Here is a 14144-nt window from a genome sequence, read left to right on the forward strand (position 1 = left end):
AAATAAATAAATCTTTTTTAAAATAAATAAGAATGGAATGGAACAGAGTAGACGAAGGGGAATTAAATCCCAGAGAAATGAAGCAATAGAAGGGGAATACTAGGTTGCCCAAAAGGTCTTCAGCCTACATGGTGAGATGCATCGTGTCACACACAATTTAAAGAACTTGCAGAAGTGATGGTGGAACCGTGCTGGGTCATCTTTGGGAAATCCTGAAGATGAGAAGAGCAGCAGAGGACTTAGTAAGTGTACTTCTTGCTCAATCTTGAAATATTTTAATGCTTTGAGTAATTTCTTTCCCACCTCTAGGTAGATGTGTGGATTATTGAACCTCAGGGAATGAGATTTCTTCATGTTCTGGACACATTTGATGGGCATTTTGATGGAGTTCCCGTCGTATCTAAAGAACACCAGAAGGTACCACAAGCATTGATGTTACAGAGTCTAAGTGGCCGCTGGCTCCTGGGTTCTGCTCTCCTCCTCTGCTCTGGGGGATAGAAAAGCCGTCAGGTGCTGGGCTGAGGGAACTATATGAAGGAACAGTGATCCCTGAGCAAAGTCTAGGGTCTCCCACAGGATATACAGAATAATATTACGGATTGTTTCATTGCATTTTGACCAGAGTCTGTCCCTTTTGGAGGTCCTGTCCCATTTCCCCCAGGTAATTTCACTTGAGCAGTAGCTAAAAGACAGTTTTCACAGGGACTTGAAAACCACTGGTCCAGTGGTTAAGACTCTGCGCTTCCACTGCAGGGGACGCGGGTTCAATCCCTGGTTGGGGAGCTAAGATCCTGCATGCCGCATGGTGCAGCCAAAAGAAGACAGTTTTCACATAATACACAGTGGATTTTCCTTAATCACAGCAAGAAATATCAGCCTAATTCTCTCTGCCTCAATGGCCAACAGTAACCACCTTCGGAGGGATCGAAGTCCTCTAAGAACCTTTCAGCAGCTCTTTCTAGAGCTGGTAGCTGTTTCTTCCATGGGGGGAAAGGGAGGAATTCTTTGAATCTCTTATAAAGGACTGAAACCAGGCCAGCAGCACCGCAGGCTGTTAGACGTCCCCTCACATGCTTTGGCACCATCCCTTCCATCAACAACGAGACCACCAATGCTGCCCGGATGCAGAATGGCCCTGGACCTCCACCTGTGTGCACGAGAAGGTGCAGCTGTCAACTCCTCACCTGGAGAGGGAGGGGGGCCGAGACAGGGCTGTGACACTACTGTTCTTTCCAGGCACACGTCACCTTCAAGCCCACGGTAGCACAACAAAGAAAATGTTCCAACTGCTCCGAGACTGCGGTAGCTGGTGAGCTCGTGGTGATGTACGATGTGAACAGAGAGGAGAAGGTCGGTGAGCTTCAGGTGGGTGAGAACAGACTCTGGGAGAATGGCCCCGCCAAAGCCAAAGAACTGGTTTCTGTTGAATAACCCCCCCTTCCCCCCCACCCCCGAATAAACCTCGTCGGCCTCTGGGTAGTTCCCAGCTGCCCAGACGAGTGTCAAGGCTGCAGACAGGGGACTAAAAGCATATTTCCCTAAGTGTCGCCAAGCATTTTATGTCAAGATAACTGAATAAAGGTCATTGGGTCTCATGCCTTTGTCCCAGGAAGGTACGTCTAGGCCTCGAATGAAGAACCATAGGAAATCACAAAATGGGAATTTTCGATAACCTTCCAAGGCCCTTTGCAATGAGATGATCAAAGAAAGCACAGAGATTACGTTCCCTGTGAGATTTCTTGAGCATTTCCCTTTCCTCTTTTGTCACGTCTTAGATGTGTGCGCATATTTCCCTGTGCTAAAGTAATGAGGCCTTAGTAGCCAAGAGCCTGTGCTTCTCTCCACGGATGGGGGGGTGTCGGGAAGTGTCCACAGCTACACACCTGACAGCTGGACACTGTAATGTCCTGGGGGAAGCAACCAAAGGGCAGTGGAAAGAGAATGAGGTGAGCCAGTCTTTAGCATCTACAAGAGAAGACAGAGGGGGGAATCAGGAATCCACCCCCTCCCATTAACTTCTAGAACAACCCAGACTCCCCAGGGTGCACATCAAGGTCCTTCATGGTCTGCCCGGTGGGTTCTCTGCCCTAACTCCTTGAATTCATCGTGCTGAACCACTTATGGAGCCCTAAGTGTGCCAAGGGCTGCACTGTCTGGAAGTCTCTTCCCCGGCCTGGCCCCCACCCCCCCGCTCAGTCCAACCCTGATGCTGGCAGCCTAACTGCAAACTCATGAACCCACGTTCAAGTCCAGCGTAGATGCCCTTTCCCTGGGGAAGACGCCCCTGTCTGACTTAGATGCACCGCCACTGGGGGTGTTCTCGGAGCCTTTTACTTTTCCTGATCACAGACTTAACACCCTGTGCTTCAAATTGCCTCTTTATTTGTCTGGGTCCTTCATTGCCCGCGAGCCTCAGGAGAGCAGGGACTCTTCCTGATTCACCGTCGGTGAGCAGGGTGCCTGGGACGGAGGATCTCGATGAAGACTGGGTGGGGTGGAAGGAGTGGAGGGAAATAGCCTAGGAGGTGAACTGCTGAGAAGGCTCAGACCTTCGCAGGGAAGGACAGAGTGGGAGCAGGAAGGAGAAAGGAGAAGCAGGGGGACACCAAGCCTCTGTTCTCTCCTGTCCCCTGTGACCACCCCTCTCCTCTCTCAGTCCCCAGACCCTCGTCTTCCTACATTCCAAACATTGCTAATGGTTTGGCTCACAAGTGTGTTCTGGTTTCCAGGTATTTAATGGATATTTTGTCCACTTCTTTGCTCCTGAGAACATGGACCCAATTCCCAAAAACATCCTCTTTGTCATCGACGTTAGTGGCTCAATGTGGGGAATAAAAATGAAACAGGTAAGTACCCCTGGTGGGCAGTGGTACCTGGGGCTCCCTACCTTTTCTGATCCTCTCCTGATGATGCAGTTGTTCGAGGCCTCTTCCCACAGGGCTTGTCTCAGCTCAGGCTGCTAACAAAGTCACACAGACTGGGTGGCTTCTGAACAGCAGAAATTTATTCAAAACTCACCTTTTTGAAAACTTTCATCTCAGTATAACCTCTTCTCACTCTGCTCACTCTTCTGCTTCATATCCTTTTGGTTCTTCTGCATGTAACACTTTAATACCTTGCCATTGTTCATGAATAACTTTGACATCACTATATGCCTATATTTTCTAATTATGCTGTAATTCCTTGAGGGTGGCCATCCTGTCTCACATCTTCCAGTTCAGAGTTCAACATAGGCTTATTCAGTGTTAATGGTATAGATGCAATTCTAAACAAACAAGGAAATTTCTTATTTTATTCATCCATCTATCCATTCAACCAATTTGAACCACCAACTAACCATTCATTCATTCGACAACCATTTCTGACCACCCAAGTGTTCACTACTGTTCTAGGATCCAAAAGACAGAGAAGACATGGCCCTGCCCACTGTGCTTCTACCCTGGTACCCAGGTCTCAACAGTGGTGTTTCTGACAGTTTGGGCTGGCCGATCCTTTGTTGTGGGGACCACGCTATATGTTGTAGGATGTTTAGCAGTATCCCTGGCCTCTATCCACTAGATGCCAGTGGCACCCACCCGTCCAGTCATGACAATCGAAAATGTCTTCAGACATTGTCAAATATCCCCTGGGAAGAAAATTACCCTCAGATGAGAACCACTGCTCTAATACAAGAGTTTTCTCACCCCTCCCTCCCTCCCGTCCTTCCCTCATTTAACAAGCACCCACTATGTGTCGGGCACTTAGTTCATCACCGAAGTCTGAGATGACTATTACACACCCAAGCGAACATGTTAAGCAGGCTGTTGGCTCTACAGATCTGGTGCTCAGAGGTGAGATATTAAGATAGACACTTAGGAGCCACCAGTATGTAGAAGGTATTCACAGCCATGAGACCAGGTGAGAACACCAAGGAGTAAGTGTAGATAAGAGAAGAAAACCAAGAGTCAAACTTACACTATTCCAATAATTAGAATAATCTGGGGAGAAGACGAGGAACCAGCAAAGAAGACTAAGAAAAAGTAGCCAATGAAAGAAGAAGAAAACCAAGAGTGTCCAAGGCTCTGGAAGAAGACGAGGAAGTTATATTAGGAGAGAGATGTGACCAGTTGGTCCAGATGCTGCTCAGATTGAGTCTGATAAGATGAGAATAGTCCACCGGATTTCACAGCAACCTTGACGAGCGACGTTTCCGTGGAGGGATGATGGTGAAAGCCTGAATGGAATGTATTTCAGAAGAAGATTTGGAGACAGTATTTTAGACAGTTCTTTCAAGGAATTTTATTGCAAAGGGAAGCTGAGAAATGGGGCAAGTGGGTACATTATGAGGTTTTTTAAGGAATGAGAAATGATAGCATGTTACTCTGTTTATGGAAATGTACCAACAGAGGGAAATTCAAGATGCAGGAGAGGCAAACGGCAGTTGCTAGAGCCATGTCCTTCAGTAGACGAGAGAGAATGCCATCTAGGTCACATGTGGATGGATTTGCATTAGGCAGAAATACAACTACCGGTTCTTCTACATTACCAGGCGGAAGGAAGTTTATGGGTACAAGTACTGGAAGGTGGGATTTTATGGTGGTGGGAGTTGTGGGAGTTTTCTTCTGATTGCTTGCATTTCTCAATGAAGGAGGAATCCAGGTCATCAGCTGAGACAGGAGAGGGGGGTGTTGGTGGTTTGAAGGAGAAGGAGACAGGAAGCAATAATTACGTGGTAGTGGATGAGAAGGCTGAGTAGATGCACTTGAGAAATACATTTGATTTTCAGACACCACAAAGGGGCCACCTGAGGCTCATAATCCTCAACTTAAAGTCAAGCTAGTGAGACTGGTCATGCATGACAAAATAAGACAGTAAAAGTTTAAGTATCGAAATACAGACAATACATGTTCAGAATACAGGAGAGGTAGATCTGTGTTGACTCAAGTGGATTTATACGGTTTTCTGGAAAAATTACAGCTTGAGCCACTACTTGCAAGATGACTAGGATGAATTATTGGTCTTCCTCGTTTCATCTTAGGCTTAGAGCTTATGTATTAAGACCCTTCTCTATTCTCTCTCAAAACAGACGGTGGAAGCGATGAAGACCATATTGGATGATCTACGCGCTGAAGACCATTTCTCCATGGTTGATTTCAACCACAATGTTCGAACCTGGAGAAACGATTTAGTCTCAGCTACTAAAACACAGATTGCAGATGCCAAGAATTACATTCACAAAATCCAGCCCAGTGGAGGTAAGTAGGTTTAGCCCACAGCCCAGTGAGAAACTCCCATAGGATTCAAATCTTGGTTCACTTAAGAAATATGATTCCCTACCCCAGTGGTCTTTGCCCCGTCTGCAGTGGTCTGCTTTAAATAATACATCTATTATTAAACAATGAATACTATGGTCATGGTGAAAGCATAATCCATACCCCATCCCACACACCTCAGAAAAGGGTGTCAGTAAGTGATACTAGCCTTCTTATGACTCACATAGCAAGAGAAAGACAAACACCATATAATATCACTAAGATATGACACAAATGATCTTATCTATGAAACAGAAACAGACTCACAGACATAGAGAACAGGCTTGTGGTTACCAAGGGTGACAGGGACGTGGGGGAGGGATGGACTGGGAGTTTGGGATTAGCAGATACAAACTAGTATATACAGGATGGATAAACAACAAGGGCCTACTGTATAGCACAGGGAACTATATTCAATATCCTGAGATAAACCATCATGGAAAAGAATATGAAAAAGGAATGTATATATATGTATAACTGAATCACTTTGCTGTAAAGCAGAAATTAACACAACATTGTAAATCAACTAAACTTCAATTAAAAAAAAAGAAAAAAAATCACATATCATAACATAATTGTTTACAGGACAGTGTCCAAGTATGTCAGCAAGGCTGAATTAGGTAACTTCAGTTTGGTGGTTCACAAAATGACTGGTGCTTTGAAAGGGTTAATTCATCTCTAAGGGAACCATTGACTACAAAGTGGATATTTTATTCCACTGGGGGATCTGGACCAGCCTGGTCAAAATTTAGAAAGCAATCGAATGATTTGGGTACTGAATAAACTATACATGAGCCATCACCAAACAGATGAACCTGAACCCAAGACGTGATTGTTTCTGTGGAAAGTAAGAGTATGTAACAGAACAGCACATTCTACGGCTTTCACAGGGACGAATATCAACGAAGCACTCCTGCGGGCCATCTTTATTTTGAATGAAGCCAATAACTTGGGACTGTTGGACCCCAACGCGGTCTCGCTGATCATTTTGGTGTCTGATGGCGATCCGACAGTAGGCGAGTATCATTTACATTTTTAGTGATAAATATTTTTACTCTTGTTGCTTGGGAACGTGATTTGCTCAAAATGGGAACTCAAATGCATTTGCCTGAGCGTCTAAGCCATTTTAAAGCCATGCTTCCTAAAAGAAGGGTTCTTTTGACCCTGAAGCATTCACTCCACTTAAAGCAGTCCCCGGACGTTTGAGGGGAGGACGCTCTTGAATGCCTCAGTTTCACCTCCACAGCGTGGGGAAACTTGAATTTGAGTCACATGCTGTGAGGATTGCTGATACATACTAGTGCAGTGTGTTTATTTCCTCAGCGTAAGGTGTGCGAGGTGGTATGTGGAGAGTGTGTGATGAGGATGTATCCTCTGAGTCTGCAGTGACCTGTTCTCCCACTGTTCTCCAAATTTCCCCCATGTACTCACTGCACCTGGACAGGTTACTTCTCTCTGATGCATCCTGTGTGTTTTCTTATCCGCACAATGGCTCGCCGTCTCCCTGCTTCTATTACATACACTGTTCTTTGCATTTGCTTCATTTGCGTCTTTACACGGACAAGCGCCAGTGAGAGTGAATGCTAGATTGCGCTGCAGTCCGTCTTGTAGACAAGGATGTACCTAACTGTGCGTGACACAGCTCAGTGGAAGGAGAACCAGTGATGCGATCCTGACAAGGTACCAGAGTTCTAGAAAGACGGAGAGCAAGGCAGAGTGGCTGTTGTTGTGTATTTGTTGTAGATTCAGTGCTTGGATCAGATGACTTTTAAAATTCAATTTTAGAATAAAATCTTAAGGAAATAAGCTTAAAAGATTGTCAATTTCTTACTCCTGACCCTCAACTATCCAGTTCCTGTCCCGGGAGACAGTCACTGGTTACCAGTTTCTTATGTGTCTTTCCAGAGAGATTCTGTGTGTATCTGTATATACATATACACACAAATATATGAAAATATATACGCATGCATACATACATGTATACAAATGCATTCTGCATATGCTGACCTTCACCTTGCTTTTCTCCCCTTTAAAAATGTGCCTTTGAGATTGTTCAATATAAACGATCATAAAGAGTTGCCATGTTCTTTTTTATAACTGCATAGTATTTCAGTTTGAATATACCATAATTTAACCCATCTCCTTTATCGGTGTACATTTAAGTTGTTTCTAATGTGTTGCTATTCCCAGTAACGTTGCTATATACCACTGTCCGTCCTTCATTTCAACATGTATGAGGGCATCTCTAGGGGACATTCCTAGAAGTTGAGTGACTGAGTCAAAGCATAGGTGCATTTTGAATTGGGACAAATTTTGCTAAACTGCCCTCCATGCGTTTTCCTAAATCTTGATAGCATTGGCTTCTCACTCCTTTCCTTCCTGTCATCATCTTTAGGGGAATTGAAATTGTCAAAAATTCAGAAAAACGTGAAGCAGAACATACGAGAAAACATCTCCTTGTTCAGTTTGGGGATAGGATTTGATGTTGACTATGATTTTTTGAAGAGACTCTCCAACGAAAACCGTGGGATCGCGCAAAGGATTTATGGAAACCAGGACACTTCTGCCCAGCTCAAGGTAACTTTTTTTTCTCTTCTTTTTTTTTTCTTCACTTAAAATCATTCAACTAGCAATATCGGATGCCTAAAAGAAGATGGCTGAATTTAAGTAAAAATTGTCATTATGTCAGTTATATTAGGTGACAAGAATCGGGGAAGTGTTCTATTCCTTTCTCATGCACCCCACCCCCACTTGTACACCTGCAGTAACAGTGAGATGAGAGGCGGTAAGGTGATGGATACCAAGTTCCCTACTCCCTGAACAGGTCTTGGGAGACACCATCACAGCTTCTTGTGTCTCTCCAGTCCCGCTAAGCCATCGGTCCTCCTAATCGTCATGGGCACTGTTCTCCCTTTAAAGTACATTGGCATCTTGGAAATCAACTTCTATAATGCAACACAAGTCAAATTATAGCCTGTACATTTCCTTAAATATAAAGGATATCAATTACTTGTTTATTTTGACTAAATGGACAAGAAAAAATGAAGGAGAAGAAGAATATACTTTACTCCACCCTCTGTCAGTACCAGGTACCATCTATCGATAGCAGGCACCATATTTAAACCTGGGGACAGGTAAGAGACAGGTTCTAATTTGGGGATATCCACCCAGCTGACTTATTATGAGAGTCCATGAGCTTTTCATGCTCGTCATAACAGAAAGAAAATATGCTGGGCTCTTAAATCAAGAGTAATATTCTTAACAAAGTCTTGATCGTCTCTGTTTCAGTTCATTGAATAACTATGAGAATTTTCCATAGCTTTCCACAGAGATCCTGGGAGAATAAATTGAGCGATGTCTGCTAAGCACTTGAAGAATCTCAGAGAAAAATGCTTTAGATCTATAAAGTGATATGAAAATAATGATTTCTCTGTTTTTTTCTATGAATTGTAGAAATTCTACAACCAGGTCTCGACTCCCTTGCTCCGGAACGTTCAGTTCAACTATCCCCAAACACCAGTAACAGATGTCACTCAAAACAGTTTCCATAACTATTTTGGAGGCTCAGAGATCGTGGTGGCGGGAAAAGTTGACCCTGATAAATTGGAGCAGTTACAGGGTATTATCACTGCAACTTCGGTACTTCCACTTATCTGCTTATTCTAAAAACACTAATTGTCCCCTTAGTATACAAGAGACGTCTTGTATATTAACAGGCTGATACTCTGAATTCCAAGAATCATGTGGGTATAATAAAAGCAAAAAGCGAAAGGGAAGGCCTGAGAATATCTGTGCCATCTTCCCAACTATTGTGTAAATCCTGACCTTTTCCATCCCAAACTCTAGAGGTTGGCTCTTACTTCCTCTTGTGTATTCTTTTGGGTTATTTTGCATTCCCCTTCCAGTTGCCTGCTACCCTGATTCACTCACAGTAGATCCTTTGGAAATGTGAATTGATTAACTACAATTCTGCCCCACTGGTGTCTTTCAACTGAACCTTCCACTGTCCAGGCTAATGCAGAGTTAGTCTTGGAAACCCTGGCCGAGGTGGATGGCTTGGAGGATTTTCTATCCAAAGACAAGCATGCAGATCCTGATTTCACCAAGAAATTGTGGGCCTATCTGACTATCAACCAACTTCTGGCTGAACGGTAAGAAGACCGTACACCACAGGGATTTGCAAAAGCAAAAGACTTGCCTTGGATACTTGACATAATAGACAAAAGAAAAGAGTTTGGAGCCAAGAAAGGCAGCAAATTATTACAGGGTTTGGAGTATTCATTTCCACTGGTTTCAGGCAGTTTTAACTCAAGCTGGGTTCACTCGTTTTTCTTTTTTCTTGACATATAACATGCATACAATAAAGCATGTGAAGTGCGTTCATTTTAAATGTACAGTTTAATGAATTTTTATGCACATCCCCCACGTAATCAGCACCCGATCCAGACACGGAACAGTTCTTCCATTTCTGAAGTCTCCTTCATTCTCCTTTCCACTCAACACCCACCTCCCACCTCGAGTAGAAATCACTATTTTGACATCTGTCGCTATCAATTAGTTTTGTCTATGATGAAATTTCATATAATGATACAAACTGTATTTTTTGTTTCTGGCTTCTTTCACTCAGTGTGATGCCCGTGAGATTCATCCATCTCATTGCTATGGGTATCAGGAATTCATTTGCATTTACTCCTGAAAATAGATTATTGTCCAAAGAGAAATTTATGATTATGCAATTCTGATATCACGTAAGTAAGGGCTTCCTATAGGTACCTATTCCATCTCTGGCTTCTCAGCTGACTGGTATTTAAATGCTCCAATATAAAAACTAATTTCTAGAGTAATGTATGGTTCTTTGATCACGTGTATCAGAATTACAGGGGGGTGTTTGGATAAGAAAATTACTGTTCCCCAGCCCGCCTCCACCTATTTGATCAGATTCTTAGGAAGAGGGAGCAGGGTGGTGTGAACGGGGCTGGGAAAAATGAAATACGGCTGTATAACTGTGCTCAGAGAGAAAATCCTTAATGTCAGTAAGATTATAAAACAGACACAAGATTGTAAGCTGTGGCTTTAAAGTAAGTGAGAACTGTCCCTGCATCTTTACAGAGGCAACTGGGTGCATGTAAAGGTATATAGCAAATTGCTGCAGACGTTAAATATTGATTTTTAAAAAACAATCCCTGTAAAGTGGATCAGTGGTTGCCAGGGAGCAGTGGTGGAAAGGATGAACAGGCAGAGCACAGGGGATTCTTTAGGGAGGTGAAACTACCCTGTATGACACTATAATGATGGATACCTGTCATTATACATTTGTCCAGACCCATAGCACGTACAACACAAAAGTGAACCCTGGGTGATGATGACGTGTAGATGTAGATGTATCGATTGTAACAGATGTACCACTTCTAGTGGGAGATGTTGATAATGGGGGAGGTTGTCGGGTGGGGAAGGGGCAGGGAGTATATGGAAAAGCTCTACTCTATGCTCAGTTTTGCTGTGAACCTAAAACTGCTCTCAAAAATAACTTATTTAGACTTGTTTCCAAGGGGGAGGGGGTCGGGGGAGGGGTGGAGTGGGAGGTTGGGGTGAGCAGATGTAAGCTATTGCATCTGCTAAACAACAAGGTCCTACTGTATAGCACAGGGAACTATATTCAGTATCCTGGGATAAACCATAATGGAAAATAATATGAAAAAGAATGTGTATATATATATATATATATATATATATATATGACTGAAGCACTTTGCTGTACAGCAGTAATTAACACAGAGAACACTGTAAATCAACTATACTTCAGTTAAGAAAAATACTAATCTGTTTAAAAATTCCTTAGGACTGCATGGATAGACAAAATACTAAGCTTCATGAAGCCAGTTAATTCTGTTTTACCTCATGGTCCCCAGGGTCCCAGTTGGACCCAGAAGTGGTGGAGTTAAATCTAGTGATGCTGTCCAATGTCTCTGTTTCCTGAGTACAGGAGCCTGGCTCCTACAGCTGCTGTGAAAAGGAAAATTACAAAAACAATCCTGCAGATGTCTCTGGATCACCATATAGTGACCCCCCTCACATCCTTGGTGATTGAGAATGATGCCGGGGATGAACGCATGCTGGCAGACTCCCCTCCACAAGACCATTCTTGTTGTTCAGGTGAGTCTGCCTACCTGGTGGAGAAATTTTTCATAAGATGTTACGGAAAAACCCAAACGAACTTTTTCGCCAACCCGATATTTTTTTATAAGCCTAAGTCCTGATGAGCCTTGTTGACATAGATAAAAGTAAACAGGAATGGAAAGAACTTGGTTACAGCAGTGGCAGTCACTTATCTGAACTTCTTTGAAGTCATATACAAAACTCATATAGAATCTAGTACTCAAAAAAGTATTTTTAATGGTCTATCAGATGACATGTCAGGCCCTTCTCCAATCCTGTTGAAAGCAAAGAATTGAAAACTGTCTCACTTACAAATAGATTTGTTTCCTAGACATTGGAGTTATTCCATTTTGGGGCACTACACCGATTTTCAAATGGACACTTAGTTCCCGGGAGGTTTTTGGTGAGGCAGGCAGGAAAAAGCTGTGCCTTCCATTTCTAAACTAGGAGAAAGGGTTTTCTCGGGAAAAATATATATGGAAGCTAAGAAGCTCAAAATTGCCGTAAAAGCTATCCATGATCTCTGTGTCTCGTGGAATGTCCCAAGGTACACCCAAGGGCACGTGTGCCCACATTTAGAAGAGCTTGGTTTACTCATCTCTTCCTTCCTCCCTTTCTTAGGGACTGGTCCTGTTATAACAATCTTGAGAATGACCAGCATTCACTGGAGGGATCGTTTTCTGCATTTTTAATTCTGTCCAAGTGAGATGCCAACTTTATGACAGTGGTCCAGGCTTCAAGAAACTCTTACTTCTGACTTCCAGTTACAATAGCCTGGAGCCTCACAGCTAAATTTATGCAGGGAGAAACTCAGGCTAGATGACCTGGCATTTATAGGTGATTTTATATCCCCTGAATAAAATGCCTAGGTGAACTGGCATTTTTTTCTCAGAGACAAGGAGCTGACTGCATATCAGAAAGCCAAATGAACTTTTTTTTTTTGCGGTACGTGGGTCTCTCACTGTTGTGGCCTCTCCCGTTGCGGAGCACAGGCTCCGGACGCGCAGGTTCAGTGGCCATGGCTCACGGTCCCAGCCGCTCCGCAGCATGTGGGATCTTCCCGGACCGGGGCACAAACCCATGTCCCCTGCATCGGCAGGCGGACACTCAACCACTGCGCCACCAGGGAAGCCCCCAAATGAATTTTTTGCAACCAGTAGGGGATATTGGTTGGGAAACTAAATCGTTCAGTTGATTGTTTTGTTTTGTTTTCTTTTTTATTGAAGTATAGTTGATTTACAATATGGTGTTAGTTTCAGGTGTACGGCAAAATGATTCCATTATATATATATATGTACTTTCAGATTATTTTCCATTATAGGTTATTATAAGATATTGAATATCGTGTTATACAGTAAATCCTTATTGCTTTCTGATTGTCATTTGGTGAGTGGATAGGAATAGATCCGAGAAGATGCCATCCAGAGTCTGGCTGGACCTCATCTCCCCAGTTTATGGTGAAGGCACAAGGTCCTTCCCCAACCTCCGAGGGCTGGTTCCTCCTACTACAGACCCTAGCCCACGACCCAGACTCTGCAGAAAAGCCTACAGCAGGCCCTCACAGCATGATGACAGAAGGAGCTGGAAGATAGAGAACTCAGGAATAAAAATAATGGGAGAAAACCTTAGCTGAAAACCTCTGGGGTCTGTCTGCATAAAACAGATTCTTGATATTGTAAGCAATGTCCATGGAAAAGTAAACCTGGAAACTAATGGATACAGTTTTTTCTATGCAGGTGCCCTGTATTATGGCAACAGAGTTGCTCCAAATTCATTCCCACCTTGGGTGAACCCTTCACCGACACCAATGGTCCCAATGCCCGCGGTTGGTGCTCCAGTGCTTGAGACAACCCCTCCTCCACACGTGATGAGAGGTAAAGGAACTTCCACAATGCTTCCACATCCCAGATCTCAACTGGACCATAATGCCATGGAGCATTGGTGTACGTTTAAAAAATCCTGGTAAAACTGGAAGCCTTCTAGAGGCATCATTGCCTTCCATGGAAAGAAGATGGCCCCATGTATTAGTCAGCTTGGGCCACCAAAACAAAATACCATAGACTGGGTGGTTTAAGCAACAGAAGTTTATTTCTCCCAGTTCTGGAGGCTGGGAAGTCCAAGATCAAGGTGCCAGCCAGGTACATTTCATTTTCTTCGTTTGTAGGGAGCACCTGTCTTCCTGTGTGTTCACATGGCCCCTTTGTGTATGCACTGGAGAGAGAGATAGAGGGCAGGCTCTCCCGTGTGTCTCTTTTATAAGGGCACAAACCCCATCATAAGGGTCCCTCCCTCATGACCTTGTCTAACCTTCATCAGCTCCCAAGGCCCCACCTCTAAACACCATCATGTTGGTGGTTACAGCTTCAACATATGAATTTGGGGGGACAACGCATTCCATAGCACCCCATTTCCAACTGTACAAGGCAAACCTTCTGGGATGGAAGAGATGCACCTCTCGTGTGGGGAGGGCCAATGGGTATCAATGGAAAGGACATCTTCTTTGGAGATTGTTCATGACACTCATTTGAACTTAAGTTACTTAACATTTCTGCACTTCACTTCCTTCATTTTGAAAACAGGCATCACTATACTTGTGTAGCTGTAAGTACGTAAGTATCATGATGTAAGCTACTTACATAGCTGTCGATTAAATATGTAACCATCTTTAAAGAGCTGGCATGTTATAGTCACTCAATA

At 43.6% G+C, this 14144-nt stretch overlaps 1 protein-coding gene across 2 annotated transcripts in view; it reads left to right on the forward strand.

The window, feature by feature from the left end:
• Positions 1-14144, forward strand: part of ITIH2 (inter-alpha-trypsin inhibitor heavy chain 2) — a 38790-nt gene that overhangs the window by 16264 nt on the left and 8382 nt on the right. For both annotated transcript variants that reach the window (XM_073801529.1, XM_073801528.1), the window contains 10 exons: positions 310-417; positions 1237-1365; positions 2730-2846; positions 5066-5234; positions 6182-6307; positions 7687-7868; positions 8745-8930; positions 9303-9442; positions 11275-11444; positions 13184-13321. In XM_073801529.1, the coding sequence (XP_073657630.1) occupies positions 310-417; positions 1237-1365; positions 2730-2846; positions 5066-5234; positions 6182-6307; positions 7687-7868; positions 8745-8930; positions 9303-9442; positions 11275-11444; positions 13184-13321 (1465 nt within the window). The remainder of the gene's footprint in view (positions 1-309; positions 418-1236; positions 1366-2729; positions 2847-5065; positions 5235-6181; positions 6308-7686; positions 7869-8744; positions 8931-9302; positions 9443-11274; positions 11445-13183; positions 13322-14144) is intronic.

Source organism: Tursiops truncatus, chromosome 2, assembly GCF_011762595.2.
Source record: "Tursiops truncatus isolate mTurTru1 chromosome 2, mTurTru1.mat.Y, whole genome shotgun sequence".
Lineage (NCBI taxonomy): Eukaryota > Metazoa > Chordata > Mammalia > Artiodactyla > Delphinidae > Tursiops > Tursiops truncatus.